Below are 17,277 nucleotides of genomic sequence, written 5' to 3' on the forward strand. Positions count from 1 at the left end.
GGGTTATAGAATGCACTGAACCAAACTGATTCCAAGCTTTTAGTCTGATGAACCAGGTCGGCGTTTAAATTTGGTGTCTCTCCACTCCACCAGGATATTGTGGCCAAACATGATCACGGATTTGAGATGTTTTAGACGGCCAGTCGACCAAATGAGAGCAATGATGCTAATTGTATAGACAAAGACTACGACGACTAAAACAATCACCACCGTCACAATCCTGTTATAGAGGTATGTGTTTATTTGCTTGGACACCGCCTCCATCGCTACCTGAAGAGTGTCACTCATTACTCTAAAGGTTTCTAAGTTGCTTGTGAGGTTGATGTTACTTAGAGGCACAAGAAGGTTTAAAATCTGACCTAGAGTGATACTTCCGGTAACGTTGGTGCCATTGGTGCTGTTGATGAGATTGATTGTATAATTAGCATTGATTCCGAGAGGACTAATTTGGTCTGCGATATGAGTTATCCTCGTGAGGGCTGGGATACTCAATTCTGTAAGCCTCTCATACAACTTCCTGCAGGACACATGACCCGTCGTCACGGATTCGTGTTGGTTCCAATAGAGGAGCGTTGAGTCTATCTCTGCAGAGAATCCTTGGATCCTCTCGCCAAAGCGCACACTGGGGCTACTAAACTTCAGCACATACTCAGAGCCATAGCAGATTGACTCTAGCATGATACGTAGCAAATGTATATGCTCTGCGTGAAGATCACAGAAAGACTGAAATCTCTGCGCGCTTTCCTTGATCGCAATCTTCTCTTCCACACTTAAGTTGTCCGTTGACGAGTATGAGTACTTAGATGCATATTCCGGGTGTGTTTCGGCCTCTGTAATCAGATACTGGTTAATGTAGCGGACGCTTTCTACAAGCATGGGCATGCCCTTTACATAGCTACTTATGCTGTAGTATTTTGCATACATGAAAATAAGCCCTATGCTCCCCCATAGAAAGAACAGCCCAAAGGTTCCAATAAGTAACGGAACTAGTGTATAGAAGACGATTTCTCCTAAAAAGAGCTGTTTTGTCCCAACGATTTGCGACGACGCTATCTTGTCAAATAGCTTTCGCACCTTGTCATTCCTATGAAGATGCTTTGCAGCATGCTCATCCATCTGCATGTTATACATGCTGTTCACCATGTGCCCTGTCTGCTCCAGTAGCATCTCGACTTCAATCGCAGAAACCTCCTGTGGAGAGTCTGAAGAACTCGAAGGGCTATCCTTGAGCATTCTAGCGTACACTGTGTATATGGGAAGGGAAGAAAATACTATACTGATCGATATAGTAACCAGCGTAAGGAGAACACTGCAAATGATTAACAGAGACCTAACTTCGAGCTTAGAGTCGTGCTCTTTTTGCTTCTGGACAAAGAGAGACATTATGCCATCGTAGAGTCTGCCAAAAGCATACTCCATTCCCATGTTTGCCTGATCAAGAGTATCTAGATGCATCTGAGCAATAGAATCTAAAATATTAATGTGGCTGTCTGGAGAATCTGCGGTTGGCTGATAGAGGGCTAAAACGTAATTGTCTCTGAGATGTTTCTGAATTAAAATTGAAAAGCTTCTTTGCTCTGCAAACGAATAGAATGACGATAGCACTTCCTCGACAGTTCCCTGTGTGAACCTAGCGTTTCCAAGGTTCTCATTCCATCTAATCAGGGGTATATTCGGCTCTATTAACTTCTTTGCTGCATAGATGTACTCCTGGATGGAAATAGGAAAATCACTAAGGATGTAAGAGCTGTATGAAGGCATGGAGTTATAGAGCTGGAGCTCAGAGATATACGATGTCTCATTGTATCCGGAAAGCGCAGCATTCAACAGGTCTTCCTTCAAGGCAGATATATTGTAGTAATCTTGGCGGTTTAAATGAGGAATGAAGAAGCCGTAGTAGTAGAGAAGCGATAGGCTTTCATGATATATAGTATCTAAGCGGTCTTGTGCCGGAACGAACACGTCTGTTGGTGAGTAGGCAACTGGTTGGTCTAGAAACGTCGCGATGCTGTCTCTTCGATAACGAAGGTGATAGCTGCTTAATTCATGGAGCGAGCGAATTAAGGCGTATTCTCTATCGATGCGAAATGCATATGCTAGATTAAAACCTGACAAGGAGACCAGCATACAGCCAGCAAGTCCTGCTGAAAAAATTCCGATGATTATCAAAATGTTAATATATTTTCTGATTTTCCCGGAGTTGAACCCGTGACTATGTCCATTAGAGAAGAGCAAGTGCTTGAAGCTCCAAAAAACATAGAGGCTGCAATAGAGAGCTAGAGGAATAATTGTTAGTAGAAGCACAGACAAGGAGATGATGGACATTATGAAGTTAGTCGAAAGATTAAGGTCCACCAAACGGATTGTACCCGATGTATCTTTGAGTATATATTCCGTGAAGTTGCCGAACAGATAGAGCTTCATGGCACGTTTCATAGTATCGTACACAGACTCACTGGAATTTTTGGGGCCCAAGTGAATCTCAACCTCTTGGTTAAAGCGCGCAGAGAAGAGATAGAAGAGGCTTTTGAAGCTTGTCATGTCCAGTATCTTATTTGCATGGTGATATAGGTCGCTGAAAGACCGCACAGCATCCTTGTTGGGACTATCGAAGTAATCTACAAGGAGAGTTGCTGGGGATCTTGGGTCCAAATAATGCTCCAAAGAATACGTATCATATAAAAGATTGCTGAAAAGTGTCTTCTTTAGGACGCATTCTGCGCTATCATTTTCAACATCATAGTTTGTAGCGACGAAGTCGTAGGAGCTATCTTTTGCTTTGATCATTGGCAGCTCCAACATCGTATTTGAAACGTCTATAAAGTAGCGCAGAAGCTTGTAATATGTCAGGACCGTACTGTCGCTATAGAACGGCTTTACTTCTAAATGGTAATCGAGTTGGCGATGGATAACATTGCCGTCTCTACGAGTATACTCAAGAAGTTGAGACGGAGCAACAATGCGGGTTAAGAACAAGAGGGGGGCTCGAAGCACAGTGAACAAATAACGAGGAGCCGTCAACAATGGCTCAAACACGAATGTTAATGCGTAGAACAAATTGCTGCATGGAGCTAAAATCCTTGCATAGGAGGTAAGCGGTATGGAGAAGACGTTGTACCTATTGAACTCCGAAAACATGCTTTCTAACTCCTCAACATTGAGGTGCTTGACTGCGCTGGTATAGGTTTCTTTGTAAGTAGAAACGTTGGCGCCCATGCGAATGTTCCAGATCCCTGTTTCAAGATAGTTCAGCATGTGCTGAAAAAAGTGCAACTTCCGTGTCAAGAGGAGCGCAGACTCTGATGACATTACACGGTGGGTCAATGTCATGGAAATAGACCCCAGCACGTGAACAGATGCCACCGAAAGTACTACAGACAATATGACCAATAGGAGAAACAAACAGATAGGTTGGATGTTGTCTGCTTTGCGCTTTAAAGCCACGTATCGATAATTCATCTTGGAGTGCCTGGCGTTGATAACATTTATTGCACCTTCAACAATTTGCTTTTCTTCTGCTGATTGTGTGCTTAATGAACTTAGAAGGTCCAACTCACCCTTCAGCCTCGTGCACGTCTTCTCAAGCGCTTCCAGTCTTGACTTGAAGGATATAAAGATGCCCAAAAAGGGGCAGCAAATGAACACTCGCTGCATGAATGTTAAGCTGAGTGTGCTATCAGCTTGCTTTTTAATCTCTTTGATTTTTTCTAATACCTTGTGCGCCATCAGGTTGCAACAAAATCTCCTAGATTGCTTGAAGTGACTGACCCTGTGGCTTGATGATGTTGATCTGGTCTCTGCAATTAGACTCTCATTGTTCAGGTCCTCTGAGCGAAGGGGTGTGCTAAACCGTGATTTGGTTGTGCTTCTGTCACCCGTATTCTGTGAGCGACTGTCTAGCATAGTAGACAAGATTTCGGGACAATGACGATGAGAGGATGATAGAAAAGATTGCTGGTTCTGCTGGCTCGTAGATGCCTCTGCTATTCTTGGCAATTCTCCGTGAGTCTTAACATCGTCTACCTCTTGAACAGACGGCTCTGCAGACGTTGCTGGGGTCTGCATCGTAGTCCCCGAAGCTCTTGTCTGGAGTTTAGATGTGCTAATACTTGTGCTAAAAGGGGTCATCCGAGACTGACTAGATGACTTGTTAATGTGGGGGTCTCTTAAGAGCATCTGCAAGGCATTAATATCGTAAAACTGGATCACAAAGTCACATATCTTAAAACAGATCGCGTTAGATAAACGAGAAATGTCATTGTAGTTAAGCTGCTGATAAATGCTGAGAATTCTAAAGAAAACAATGATGAGTTTGCGAAACTGGATGCTGCGGATAGTTGATATAACGATAACAAGACATAGCGTGCATATCAGTATGTGAATTGGGAGCTCTATGTTGAAAAGGTATTGAACAGCGAGATCCCTTGCGACTGTGGAATATAGAATCAACTTCTTGACCCCCTGTGGCGCTGTTTCAAAGATATTTTGATCAAATAACGGGGTCGTCGTGAACCTCGAATCATCAAACTTGATATGGAACCTCTCGTTGTCGGGCAGATACGTCTTCTGATACAATAGAGACGACAAGATGTCTGCATATTCTCTGAAGGATACGGTATAGGCAAAAATTGGGGATAACGCCTTGGACTGCTTAAGCACACTAGGAGTTATGCTAATACGAGGGATATAATTCTCCAGCTGTGCCTGATATTCCCACAGCCAGTGAAAGGTCTCTGGTATTTGCAATACTTTAGACAGTAGCGGGTTTGTTCGCATAACACTAATATATGAAAAGATTTTGGAGGGGTCTATGATCCCAGAGAGCAAATCTTGGAAGGTCTTGCTGGGAGTTGTTAAATTGGTAAAGAAGCTTAAGAAGATTGTAATGTCATCACTATTCTCGTTGTAGAGCTCTGATGGAAATAGATTGATCAGCTGAGACTTGTAGAAGGAATCGTTTTCTAGTGCGTTGACATCATTTGTTATCGCATTGCTGCTACCATTGTAAAGTAAGTAGTCCTGCGTGGAACTTGATTCGTTTCCATTTAGAAACGAGTACTGGGACAGGTGCGTTAAGATCCCGTTGCACAACCCTTCTCCATAAAAGCATGACAAGCTCAGACTCGCAGTGGCTACAGTCTCATACTGCTTCCGCATCTCCGCGGAGCACTTACCTCTAGTGTTGCTTGTGAGTTTCTTATCAATCGACCAAAGTCTAACGTTGTGTATGTATTTATAGAGTAGAAGATCTAAGTAGTCTGACAATGTGAGACCTCTAACCCACAGATCGCCAAGATAAAAATAAATTATACAAAAGAGTACAAAAAGGAAGAGAGCCGTTCCTGCTAAGGATATGTAAAATGATGCAGTTGTATGGGGAGCGTTATCTAGCTGGTGAGGTAGATTGAACCAACCCTTTAGGGTCCTCATGCGTTCTGATATGAAGCCTAGATGCACCTTTCTCCCAACAATTGAGATTGCCCGGATTCCATCTGCACGCTTTGCAATCTGCTCTTCAAGTTGTCGCCTATAGGTTTTGCTCAGATTTGCACCAAAAATATCATTCTCATGAGCGGCTGCATGTTCTTCGTGATTGTGCGAATCAAATAAGGAGCCCAGATACCCTCTAGCCTTGATGTCAGAATAGTTATCTATCTGCGGGTCATAGTGCTGCGAAATGGGCAAGCCTTCGCTGAATATTTCTGTACTAGAATTGTCATTACCCGCAGAGCTCTGTGAAGCCGGCGTGTTTCGTCCTGAACTGTGCACGTGGTATAAGCCAGACATGCCGGGACTGTCGTGATGTGCCACGTTGATTCCGCTGTGTGTATGAACTACAATATTTAAGAAGCTTCTCAAGTGAGGCGTCCTATCTGCTTCTATCGCTTCTGGTATGATCTCTCTGCAAATCTTTGCAAAGCGTGCCGTATCCTTTGGGCAGAAATTAAAAGAACGAAGAAAACCATAATACATAAACAAAATCGATTGGTCCTTGTGTCGAATTGTAGTTGTGGACGAGAGGACTTTTCTTACGATACAGAACTCATTGTAGATTAACTGTAGTACTGTCACAAGGGTCCAGTTTTGCAAGGTAAGAGATTGATGACTCTTTGCTCCGAGAAGATCGTGATACATCGAGGTTTCCCCCTGGCCCCTAGTTAAGGGCTTGAAAAGTACTATAAACCCAGACAACAATCTAAAAAACCGAAGGAAATTGTTTTTAAATAGCGTATCCACAAATATGTGCCCAGTATTCCCTACTGTGAGGATGGAGTTGTTGTTATCTGCCGCCTCAAATGTATAGATGTTCTCAATCAAATCGATGAGTACAACTAATGTCATAATTGAGAAAGTATCTTGTGAAACGCCCCCAACGCGAACAATCTTTGCCTCGGGTCTAATTAGCTCCCCAACCGCCTGAGTGAGGAGTTTCTCGCTAGTAAGTAACTCGGAAACGGAGTGCTTCTCATCCTTAGAAGAAATACCGGCCAAGTCCCGCTGTACTTGCTCAGCGGTGTAATTACCTGGGGTGGGTACTGGATGGCCTCTTACTGGTGGTGTTGGTGCTGTTGTTGCGAAAGCCAGGTTTGAACTTGATCGGGACACGGACGAAAAGGCAGAGTCGGTTATTGCGATCGGTTCTAGCTTAGTTGAACCGAGAATAATTGAGGATGATGTGTCCTGTGTTTGGTCCGAGACCACAGACTCACAATACCCATTTGAATGGCCCTTATGAGGTTGTTCAGGGACCTTTTCCTGCTTCTTGGCATGCTTCTTCTGCTTTTTTCTCCGCCATATCTGTACCAAGTTTGGCCAGCGGGCTAGCTTGAATAGGCTGTTTTCAGATCTATTTCCCAAAGGATCTACTATCGTTTTAGTCTTGCGTTTACCGAAAATAAATTTCTGAAATGTGTTTTGGCCTATTGAAGTATTAATATATGCATAGTATTTAATGAGACGTGAAAGGGCAACTGCCGGAGGAAGATCATAGGTGATCGAGGGCGCAAACCTTGTACTCCATCTTTCCGTTGTGCCGATACCCAGTTTTCCACCGTCAGTTCCATCATCTACAAGATACACTTCATCTCCAGATACTTCTTTTGGACTGGAGAGTGTGTACTCCGAGTTCTCAAGAGAGGTGTACTTAATTCTCTGCTCCCGCAAGAAAAGCTGAAAGCTGTGTCCATATGGTGTAGCAGATCCCGGTGAATCATCTAACAATTGAAATTGTGAGTGCATAGTACTGCGCCCAGCTAGATGCGCATCTGACCAGCACTTGAACAAAGGGGTGAAAACCTCCCTTTCGCTATACGTGTGTATGGTCACTAGTGTGCCCTTCTCAAAGCGGCTGTACAGAGTGGGCACGTAGGGAACTATAATCACGGTTCGGTCCTTTCCATCCGGCATCCTCTGTTGCAGATATGTGGAGTCTGTATCTGCGATCTTAGACCCTTGACCCTGTATCTTAACTGTAAAGGCGGTAAAAGCGGGCACATATGGGAACAGAGTGTCATAAATCAGAGAAGGATAGCTCACCTCCTGATAGACAGACTCCAACTCAAAAATCTTGAAGTCAATCTTAGGGAACAAGGAGAGCAAGTGGGTCTTAAAGAAGTACTGCGCAGGCGATAGATGTTTTCCTGCTAGTGAAATGAAATTGAATAAAGTCGTCGTATCTTGATGGATTGCAGATTGATTTCCAGTCAACTTTTTAGAATTTAGTGCTGCAAATTGGAGCGTCTTCTGATGAATTTGTTCTTCGTAACGCTTGTTCCCCGTCATCCCAGTGTAATTCAACATAATTTCCAGAATAGTGCCGAAGTATATAAAGACCCAGGGGCTTGCAAAGTAGCTCCAGGCGAAGTCCAGGGCCATAGTAAGCTCCGCGCTATGCAATATGCGTATGTGAGAAATGCTTACAGATTTGGTGAAAATGACAGCCAAGATCTGGCCAAACTCTGCACAGGTCGACGTTATAAATGGTACAGCATACTTCCTTGCCAAATACATTGCAATACAGTGCTCGCGATAAAGATGTTGGGGCATGAAAAACGAGTCCGTAATGGTCCGGGCCTCGGATGAGACGAGCACAGAACATATATCGATATATCTGAAGAAGCTTGTGCTGTGCAATTGAGACGCCAGCTCCTTGTAGTCATCCGCCTTTGTGGCGCTGTCATTGAGAAGAAGAAGAATAAACCCCAAGATTGCCATTTCAATCTTCTCCTGTCTAACAATGAGACAATTAAAAATAAGCTTTATCAAATATCTATCTAGTGCTGTATCCATTCCGTATGTGCGAAGCTCACAAAGTCGCGCAAGCCTGATATTGTGGATAGAAAACTGCTCAAGGAGAAACGGTGGCTGCTGTCCGCGTGCATGCAAGGCAATTCCATACTTTTTATTCAAGAGGATTTCCTCTTGTGGGGTGCCCAAATTAACAAGGTCTATATCCTTAGAAAGGGTCATTCCTCTAACAAACTCGTAGAAGGACAACAAAAGGGACAGAGGATAGTAGATGCATATTAAGTACAGCAGTATCCCCGGAGGAAAAAGGAAGATCTTGGTGTTGAAGTAAGTTGTGGCCTTTTGTGTTTCTATGCTTAGTTGAATGCATGAGGCTTCAAACCTGTGGATTGGAATCCCGTCTCTTTCATTGCAGTTTCTGACAAAGGTGGTTAGAAGCGCATATAGCCTAGATGACGATCTTCCCATCAGGCTGCTTCCCTCTAGGAACCGCATGAAGGAAATGGAGCGAGTGAAGTGCTCAACGCTGTCATGGTATTTGCTGTACTTATAAAGGACCATGAGTAACGCAATTAGTAGGGCACTTAGATACGTAATGGCATAGAAGCCTGCACTGGAAAGGCCTGGAGAAATTGTAGAAAAGAAGTACACTAGTGAACTAATTACCGTTATAGATGCAGTATACACTGTCACAAAGGTCAAGAGGATGTTACTAATAAGTGACGCAAAGATTTCAGCTTGAATTACAAAGAATATTAAGATGAGTGAGTGAAGTACATAGATGTAGTTGTCATAAAAAGGGTAGAGCTGTGCAAGAAAAGGCCCCAACGAAAAGAGCTTAATAATGGCCAGGAGCTGGCGAGTATCCAACACTGCAGAAATAGTTAATATGTGGACATTGTGAACGTTAAAGCGGGAGATGATATTCAAATCAATGACTTGCTTAATAAGCCACCCCAACGTCAAGATCACGAGCCAGAGGATCTTCATGGAGGTACGAATATACACGACTTTGGCTATAAACTGACCCATGTTAATTAAAATCGGGGCTTCTGTCACTAAAATTAAATTGGTGCATAGTCCAAAGCTAAACCAATAGATATATGGATGCCGGAGAAGGGCGCGACTCAGGTAAGCTGTTAAAAGATAAAATAGAACGGCTCCTAGATATGCAAATGCTGCAACAGAAATAACGACTCTTTGCCAATCATCAATACCACACAGGAATCTGCTGATAGAAAAGGGAAGATGGGTGTGGTCCATCATACCCGGGGCTATGCACATTCCTACGATGTTCTGAAAACCGATGAGTACAAAAACTATTAATAGCGGTCCAAGGGTTGTCTTATAGAGGTAATTATTTGGCCGCCAGCGCACAAAGCCCTTAGAAATAATTAAGAGTAGCCGGCGTAGGCCCATATCACTTATTTTTTAAATCGCGCCCTCACCTTTTTCAATCAAGATAGCACTGTGAGTATAACAATTGCTCACGATTGGCAAAGGTATGCAAGGCTACAAAAGATGTACGCATCAGTAACACCTTGTAATTATGCCATAAGAACTTGTACGACTTAGTACTGCTTTACTGAATCCATAGTGCTATTTGCTCACCAAGCTTTTGCACATACCACTGATACACACGAATGCTGGGTATGTTCTTGCATCTAATTGTACCAATCGATATGTAGTTTAGATAGATTGTAATTTTGCGGACGAAGTATCGTCTTCTATGCTGCTTCATACTGCTGCGCATCACCTTGTTGTAGTAGGAATCCTTCTTTAGGTTTTTGTGTCTATTGCTCTACTCATGCTATACTGAGAGAAACATCGACTGTCTGGAGCAGTGCAAAAAGCTTCCTAGCTGCAGGGTATTTCCGGAGTTTGAATAAGGAGTGTCTCCGGAGCGTGTCCCTTTCTAGGTTATCACCTGCCATTTCTGGTATACCGCCAAATGATGTACAAACTTTCAAGTCAGTGCAGCCGGTCTCAAGTTAATAGCAGCAACGCTCCTAGATGATAAAATAGCCCCAGAGGTGTTATGAAGCCAGTACATGGAATAATTTTATCTAAAGGCTCTGCTATGCATGCATACTGTCTCAATGGTTCCAAGATAGTTGTGATCACTTGCCTTTAAGTGAGATGCTTGTAGTGCGGTGTGCAACCGCAGCAGACGTTGGCTCCGCTGCCACGTAGATCTTAAGCAATGATCTGTAGCATCCACAAGTATGCGGCTAGTTTAATATTGATCATAAACTGGAATGCCTTAGTCCGGCTGACTATCACAAGTGACTGTGCAAAGATATGGGCACTGAGTAAACGGATATAACTAAAGAGAGCGGAAGTTATAGGGGTGCAATGCTCACTGACAAGTTGGAGGTTGAGGTACAGAAAGCTTCAGTCACCCTCGAGGTCCGTTCTCTTGTTACCATAAAGCATATCTGACATTGGTAGTAAGTATAGAGAGAAGGTTGTTACCACAATACACACTTAGAGTAGGAGGTTTCGATAGACCAACCTTCGAATATGACGTATCCACAAATAAGAGCAAGACTTTCATAGAGAATTGAGGAGGTAGGACAGCATCAAGGCGCTCAACCTGGGCAAGGTTTATAAAACCTGTAAAGGACAGGTTGCAATCAAACTATCAAGTATTGACGTCAAAACCTTTTACACAATTCCTCCTTCTATCAAGACACGACACTAGTGTCTACTAAATTGGGCTCGACAAGCATAGCCGTCGTATTTCATGTTAATAAGCTAAAATGTTTTATCGTTTAATTCTTTGAGTAGCCAAATCAACGTATTGATATGCTAGTACTACTACTATTTTCTATTGCTTTGGGATGTGCCCTGGGTACACCTTTTACTAACGAACCTGAACATGGAATGGGTGTCCGCTTCACCCGACGCGGACTGGAGAAGTTCTGCCAGAAGGGCTACTCTATCATTCCTGACGTTATCTCTGCTCTTCCAGCGTTTCCAGAGATACCCATAACTGTCGGGATTTTGCAGATTACTCTCTCCAATATCAGACCCCGTGCAGTGCGTGTTTCAACCATGAAGGTTTATTTGCAAGACAACAACTTTGTCAAGATGGAGGCTCGGGACGGCATCATGCAGATCTCGATGCGGCTTAAAACTACCATTACTGGGATCACCGGGACCGTCGACTGCATCTTCACCCTCAAGGACTTCGGGGCAGACATCTCCCTGAGGCTCGGAGACGACCCCACCTGCCCGTACCATTTCGGGCTTTCCGAGATATCGAACGTCGTGTACTCGTCTGGGCTCGACATCGATGCCATCGGACTTGACACGGGGGGATCTGTCCTTGCAACTGCCATCCAGGGCATGGGGCCCACGCTGGAGACCCTGGTGAAGGATACTGTGCTGCAATTCCTTTTAGATACCATCTTTAAGTCGATAAAGCAGTCAATGCTTAACCTGCCCATAGTTGTCCAGATCAACAATGACTACATGTCTGACCAGCGCTACATCAATGGCATCAATGTCGTCGATAACAAGATAGTGGCAGACCAAGGTGGCTTTTCAATGATCGTTGCTATCCCAGATTGGTCGGTCAGAGCTCTCTATCCAAACAAGATCACCTCTCCCCCTCCGAAGACAGTCTACACCGACAGGGACTATGAGTTCTATGTAGACAGGGAGTCGGTCAACTCCTACCTGTATGCCTGGCACGTGGCGTATGACAAGTTCAAGGCAGACGGTCTCACTGTCCCGTACAGCACCATCAGGGGGCAGAACATACCCGGCCTTGCAGAGGCTCTTGTGAAAGCAGGCATGTTAACCGATGTCAGTGATCCCGGAAATGATGTCACCCTGACTCTATCGGTCAGTCCCTCCAAGGATGCCGCACCCCACATCCCGTGGATCGGGGCAGCTGCACTGTTGACCAATCTCACAGGAACACTTGTTGTGACAACCAGCAAGGTATCAGGCCAAACTCCGGTGACTTTAGCCAATCTCGAGGGCAATGTGCTCTTCTCTTCTGCGGTCAAGCTTAGGAAGTTTACCTACGGGTTTAACAACGACCAAGTTCGTGCATATGCAGAGTTCCTTGATGTGTACGATATTGCCACCAAGAAGCACAGCGAAGGGATGGATGATCCTGTTCCTCTACTGAAGCGTCTTCTTCTAGATAAGTACCTCCCCCTTGTTAACCCGATCCTGGCCGAGACAGGGGTGGCCCTCATGAACGGGAACTTCATCGACTACGCTACCATCGACACTGTTTATCTGTGCAGCGAGGACAGAGTGCTCTTTGTTGCTGACATCGAGAAGAATCGATATTTTTCCTAAATCTTGCATCACGTATATCCTCGCACGTCGAGGGTTCAGTCTGTACCATATGAACGGCTTGACTGAACGAACGCGTGTCTTATTAGTAACACTACTTAGTAGTAAATGTTTGTAGACCTCCTCGGCGAAACGCCTTAGGCCAGGGCTTCTGAGCATCGACGTGCACCGTCGCACTGATGATGCACAGGAGCATGAGTCTTCTCCAATGACGAGGACAAGCGGACCGGGGAGATGCGTGTGCTCGTGAGCTCCTGGGCTGGGCTTAGCAGGGTCGGCCGATGGACGTTTGCAATCACAGACCATGACATTGAGAATGCATCTTCAGCGTGTCACAGATAAGCCCTGGTATCCCTGAGCTCTGGAACTGCAAACCGGATCCCGTGCAGACATGTGGGCGTTGAACTGTATACTGAGCCGCGGACGCTTGCTTTGTTCCTTGATCCTCGGGATTGGATACATGGTCACTAGCGATTGACTGTGCTCCCTGCCAAATGCACCAGCTATGCGCCGTCATGGCTGCACACATCCATTCACAGTATGCGATGTGCCTACTATCCGGGTAGACACTAATCCTTAGTCGCAGAGGCTACTTGCAGATACGCTCAGCCACTGCGGCCTCTGACTGTATCTGTGTACTGGGGCAGCTCCGTGCATGCCTGGGCCCTTGTCGTGCAGCTACCCTTTGCCTACAAGCGTCCACTTGCACATGCTAGCCTGACTGCTGTCGACGCCCCGTGTGTCCAGCAGGCGTAGTTACAATGAAGACACAGGCTAATGACCACTATGCAGTCGTTGACACACGAGTAACAGCTGTGCCGTGCAACTGCAGTCGATTCTCACCATTTACTAGGCACCAAGATGAAAGTGACGCACTGTGGGACCTACGCCTTTGTGTGCCTTAGATCTACGACCCTCGATCCTAGTGTTGGTTCAGAGGTCTCTTGCTTGACCACAGTGGGGGTCTTGCAATGGTGTGCTCTCAGTCCCCATGGTCAAGATAGGGTGACTGGTATGAGTCACGACGCATATCCTGCTCATGCTCAGACAGACGGACGCTCCAGAGGCTCCGAAATACACGGTGCTCTCCTGTTCTGTGGGAATCGGTATGCTCAGGGATACCCGGGACTTGGATGTGTGTCCGGGTGGGCACCAGGCACTCCGGCAACACTGGCGGTAGAGTGGGATAGGAGACAGGTGTATTCTGTCGGGTGCTGATGGCAGTGCTCCCGGTGGCCATCCACTACACGTGCCCGTCCGTCTCATAAGGCCAGGTTGGCCTGCACAGCCCCTCAATGTGGTCAGCTAATGGGAGACCCAGTGGAAGAGAACCCTCGGAGACCGGAATCCATGGGAGACGGGTGGACTCAGACACTGGTCATGCAAGGAGCTGCCATAGCCCTATCGAGCTCCAGCATTTGCTTGAAGCAAAAAGAAGGTTGTTCTGGTAGATTCAGGACATGTCGGAACCATCAGATCTAGTAGAAGGAGACAAACATGAATACTATTTCATAGTGAAAACATTGTCCAGCTAGTGGCCACCATTTTTTCACCTTGGAAACAACGCTTGAGGCCCCATACATTCAGTTAATGGTCATGAATAGTGGTACTGTGTAATAATTCTATGCCCATAGTAGTTGGTATTGGCGTTTTGTTAGCGCAAGAAGGTCTAGTTCAGCCATATCTGTGCACTAAAAATTTAAATAAAGAATTTAAAAATACCCTCTCATGCATTTAGCGCAATCACTTGAAGAGCTCATTGCATCGAGAAATGTGCAAGATGCGGTTAAATTTACAGCTGCAATGACCCAGGAGCAAAGGCTCACCATATCAGAAGACTTTCAAGAGCAATATGGCTCAAGTGTGGGAGATCATATTAGAAAGCTGATGTCACCATCAAGTTCCACCTCTCTTCTAATAAATATGTGGCTTCCTACAAAGATACTCCGTTTGCGTGTGTTAGAGCGGAACTTTAAGGAGCTCGTGCCTCTGGAGCTAGCGCACTGTGCAATCACCTGTCCCCAAGAAGAATTTGTAGAGATCTGCGACATTTACAATACTACGGCGAAAGCCTCTCTGTATGCGGGGATTCGCAGGCAATGCATTGGGCCAGAGCCCTGGAAGTATCTCGTTCAACAATGGGTCACCTTCAATCATGGATCTATAAGCAATTTGGTTTTTCTGAGAGACCAAGCGCGTTGTGCAATCGAAAGTGTCGACGGGAGGCTCTTCGTGGACACCATTTTCAGCGCAGATCGTACCGTTTGGCCAGTTGTCTGCAAAGAGTACGAATGCCAATATGGAGCACCACTGATCAAAGACCTAGCTGTGTTTGGTGAGGATTCTGCCCCTATTCTTTCGTTTGCATGCTTATTTATCTGTGACCAAACGCTAGCAATCTCTTATTTACTCAACCAGTTTATCATGACAGGTGACAATGATGGCGCAGGAATCGTATCCGCGCTGTATTCGGAAGAATGGCATGGGGTTCCTATGGCATATGTGCAGTATGGTTCTTTGAAAGAGGACATACGTGCCAACTTCAGCTCCCGATACACTGAGGCACTTGCAACAGTCTGGAAGATATAGTAAAGGCGACTGTAGTTTTGACGTTGATTGGCGGTATTGCTATTCCATAAAATTATGTCCTACACTCAACTGAGTCGAGAGCTTCATGGGCTGGTTGAGGCTGGAGATGAGGTTGGCCTGGCTGTGTTTACTCGCAGGTTCAACGAGCTTCAGCGATCAGAGATGCAGATAGCCTATCAGGCTTTTCGCGGAGTGGACCTAACGTCCGAGATAAATAAGCGCCTTAAGAACAAAGCTCATGCAGAGCTCCTATCTTCGCTGTGGAAGGAAAGGACCACAAATATCGTGGACACGCTCCAGGTCTTGATTAAGCGCAAGAAGAAGTGCCCCAGAGTCGTGCTTTCTGTGGTGTTTGGTAGTTCTCAGAACCAATGGGAGAAGGTGTCGGCAAGCTGGACAGCAATGTATAAGAATGATCTTTTGACTGCAATCAAGCAAGCCATTCAGCCTAGTGATTTTGTGAATCAGCTCATTGATAAGTGGGCAGCGGGGCCGCGATCTAACAATGGACAGCTTCGAGAAGGTGCCTATGCTTTAAAACAATCTTTACATGGAGAGGAACAGCCAGCTTTTGCAAATATTGACGATACAATGGACTACGACAAACTTTCTACAATTCTTGCCACCACCTCCTCCACAGAATGGCCTACCATAGTTTCCATTTATGAAAAGCTCTCAGGTGTTGCATTCGATAGCCTCCATATATTAGGTTCAAAGAAGTCCAAGATGGCATATGACACAGAGATATTGCACCTCGCAGCCCAGTTTGCTCGCAGCCCGGCAGAAGGCGTGGCTTATGCATTGAACTGGGCTGTTACTGACAAGGATCTTAGCGACATTTGTTCTTTGACAGCCCTCTTTGTCGACAAGGCTCCTCAGACAAACATCAGGTACCAGAAGTACGGGGTTCTCCGAGATGATCTCATAGCTGTGCTTACAAGTAAAGTGGCGGCTCCTATCGTCGAGCTTTGGGCTCCCGAGGCATGACGTGGATGGATGTTAGTAAATTAAAAGATGTCATACGGGAATATAGTAGGCCAGATAAGGGACATCCTAGATAACAGAGACCTTAATGGGCTAATAGATGCAACAATTAGATATTCTCGACGCCAGCGGCGAGAGATCTCGCACCATTATGAAGAGTCATATGTATCAAGTTTTTCGCCAGGGAAGGAAGAAGAAGCCACGCAGCCCCTGAAAACAAGGAGAACAGTGTCAGAGAAAATGAGAAAGAACTACTTGTCAGATGCTGCGGATACCATCTTATCTGTAGAAGATACGGGGGTCATCCGACGTGATCTAACTGTAACAGAAGCACGGATGTTAGACTTAGCGACGATGGTGGCAGCAAGTAGCTATTCACCAGTGCTTGCAGAAGACATAGGAAAGTGCTTTAGAGGTGACGTGGGGGCTCTTCTTTCTTACTGGTGGTCAGACCCACTTGATTTACAATGCAGACTTCTCCACGATGCTTTGCGAGGAAAGGGGTGGCACGAGTATGTAGTCTCGATGTGTGTGTTTATGTGCCGGACAGAGGTTGACTGGCTGCGTCTCTGCAACACTTGGCATGCTAAGCACGGGACCGACCTTCGTGAACACGTTTACAAATGGGCGAATCCAAAACGCTCAGGGCATTCACTAGTGCTTTCGTGGCTGACCTACGATAAAATCACGTCTCCAAGTGCAGATGCAGATGCACTGACAATCAAGGAGGCTCTTGATAGGTCGGATCCCGACTTTGATTCTATAATCAGGGTTTTTGGTCTCAGATTGCCTGAAGAGTGGAAGGTAATCGTAGCTGCATACAAGAGAAGGTTCGGACACACTTTAGAAGAGGCCCTTGCCTCGATTCGATCTAAGCAGAAAGACAAGATCTTCTTTGCCCTAGCACATGCCTCACTTCTGGGGCCAACTGCATTCACATGCTCTGTCCTTGATATTGCTGTACAGAATAAGGCATCTCCATCGTACTTTGCACTGATAGCAGGGGCCTTCTGTGATGCTGCCCTGAGAGGGGACGACGTATACGCAGACGAACTCTATAGCACTCTCACGCGCTACCCGCGGCAGTTCACGGAGATATTCGTGAGCTTGTGGACGGCGGCGCCATAGGAGCAAAGCAAA

At 45.5% G+C, this 17,277-nt stretch overlaps 5 protein-coding genes across 5 annotated transcripts; 4 read left to right on the forward strand and 1 right to left on the reverse strand.

Moving 5' to 3' along the window:
* Window positions 1-39: 39 nt before the first annotated feature.
* On the reverse strand, window positions 40-9,666 carry GL50803_0096605 (uncharacterized protein; the record flags this gene model as incomplete). The annotated part of the gene is made up of 1 exon (XM_038046430.1): window positions 40-9,666. One exon carries the CDS (start codon window positions 9,664-9,666, stop codon window positions 40-42), a length of 9,627 nt encoding a protein of 3,208 aa, XP_037902141.1.
* Window positions 9,667-11,055: 1,389 nt separating this feature from the next.
* On the forward strand, window positions 11,056-12,567 carry GL50803_00112630 (uncharacterized protein; the record flags this gene model as incomplete). The annotated part of the gene is made up of 1 exon (XM_001705033.1): window positions 11,056-12,567. One exon carries the CDS (start codon window positions 11,056-11,058, stop codon window positions 12,565-12,567), a length of 1,512 nt encoding a protein of 503 aa, XP_001705085.1.
* Window positions 12,568-14,292: 1,725 nt separating this feature from the next.
* On the forward strand, window positions 14,293-15,153 carry GL50803_0010038 (Alpha-18 giardin; the record flags this gene model as incomplete). Its single annotated transcript, XM_001705035.1, has 1 exon — window positions 14,293-15,153. The coding sequence occupies one exon, from the start codon at window positions 14,293-14,295 to the stop codon at window positions 15,151-15,153; it is 861 nt and encodes a 286-aa protein (XP_001705087.1).
* A 54-nt stretch (window positions 15,154-15,207) lies between these two features.
* GL50803_0015101 (Alpha-17 giardin) lies at window positions 15,208-16,140 on the forward strand (the record flags this gene model as incomplete). Its single annotated transcript, XM_001705036.1, has 1 exon — window positions 15,208-16,140. The coding sequence occupies one exon, from the start codon at window positions 15,208-15,210 to the stop codon at window positions 16,138-16,140; it is 933 nt and encodes a 310-aa protein (XP_001705088.1).
* Window positions 16,141-16,167: 27 nt separating this feature from the next.
* On the forward strand, window positions 16,168-17,265 carry GL50803_0010036 (Alpha-16 giardin; the record flags this gene model as incomplete). Its single annotated transcript, XM_001705037.1, has 1 exon — window positions 16,168-17,265. The coding sequence occupies one exon, from the start codon at window positions 16,168-16,170 to the stop codon at window positions 17,263-17,265; it is 1,098 nt and encodes a 365-aa protein (XP_001705089.1).
* Between the last annotated feature and the right edge of the window lie 12 nt (window positions 17,266-17,277).

The sequence above is a fragment of the Giardia intestinalis genome, chromosome 5 (assembly GCF_000002435.2).
Source record: "Giardia intestinalis strain WB C6 chromosome 5, whole genome shotgun sequence".
NCBI lineage: Eukaryota > Fornicata > Diplomonadida > Hexamitidae > Giardia > Giardia duodenalis.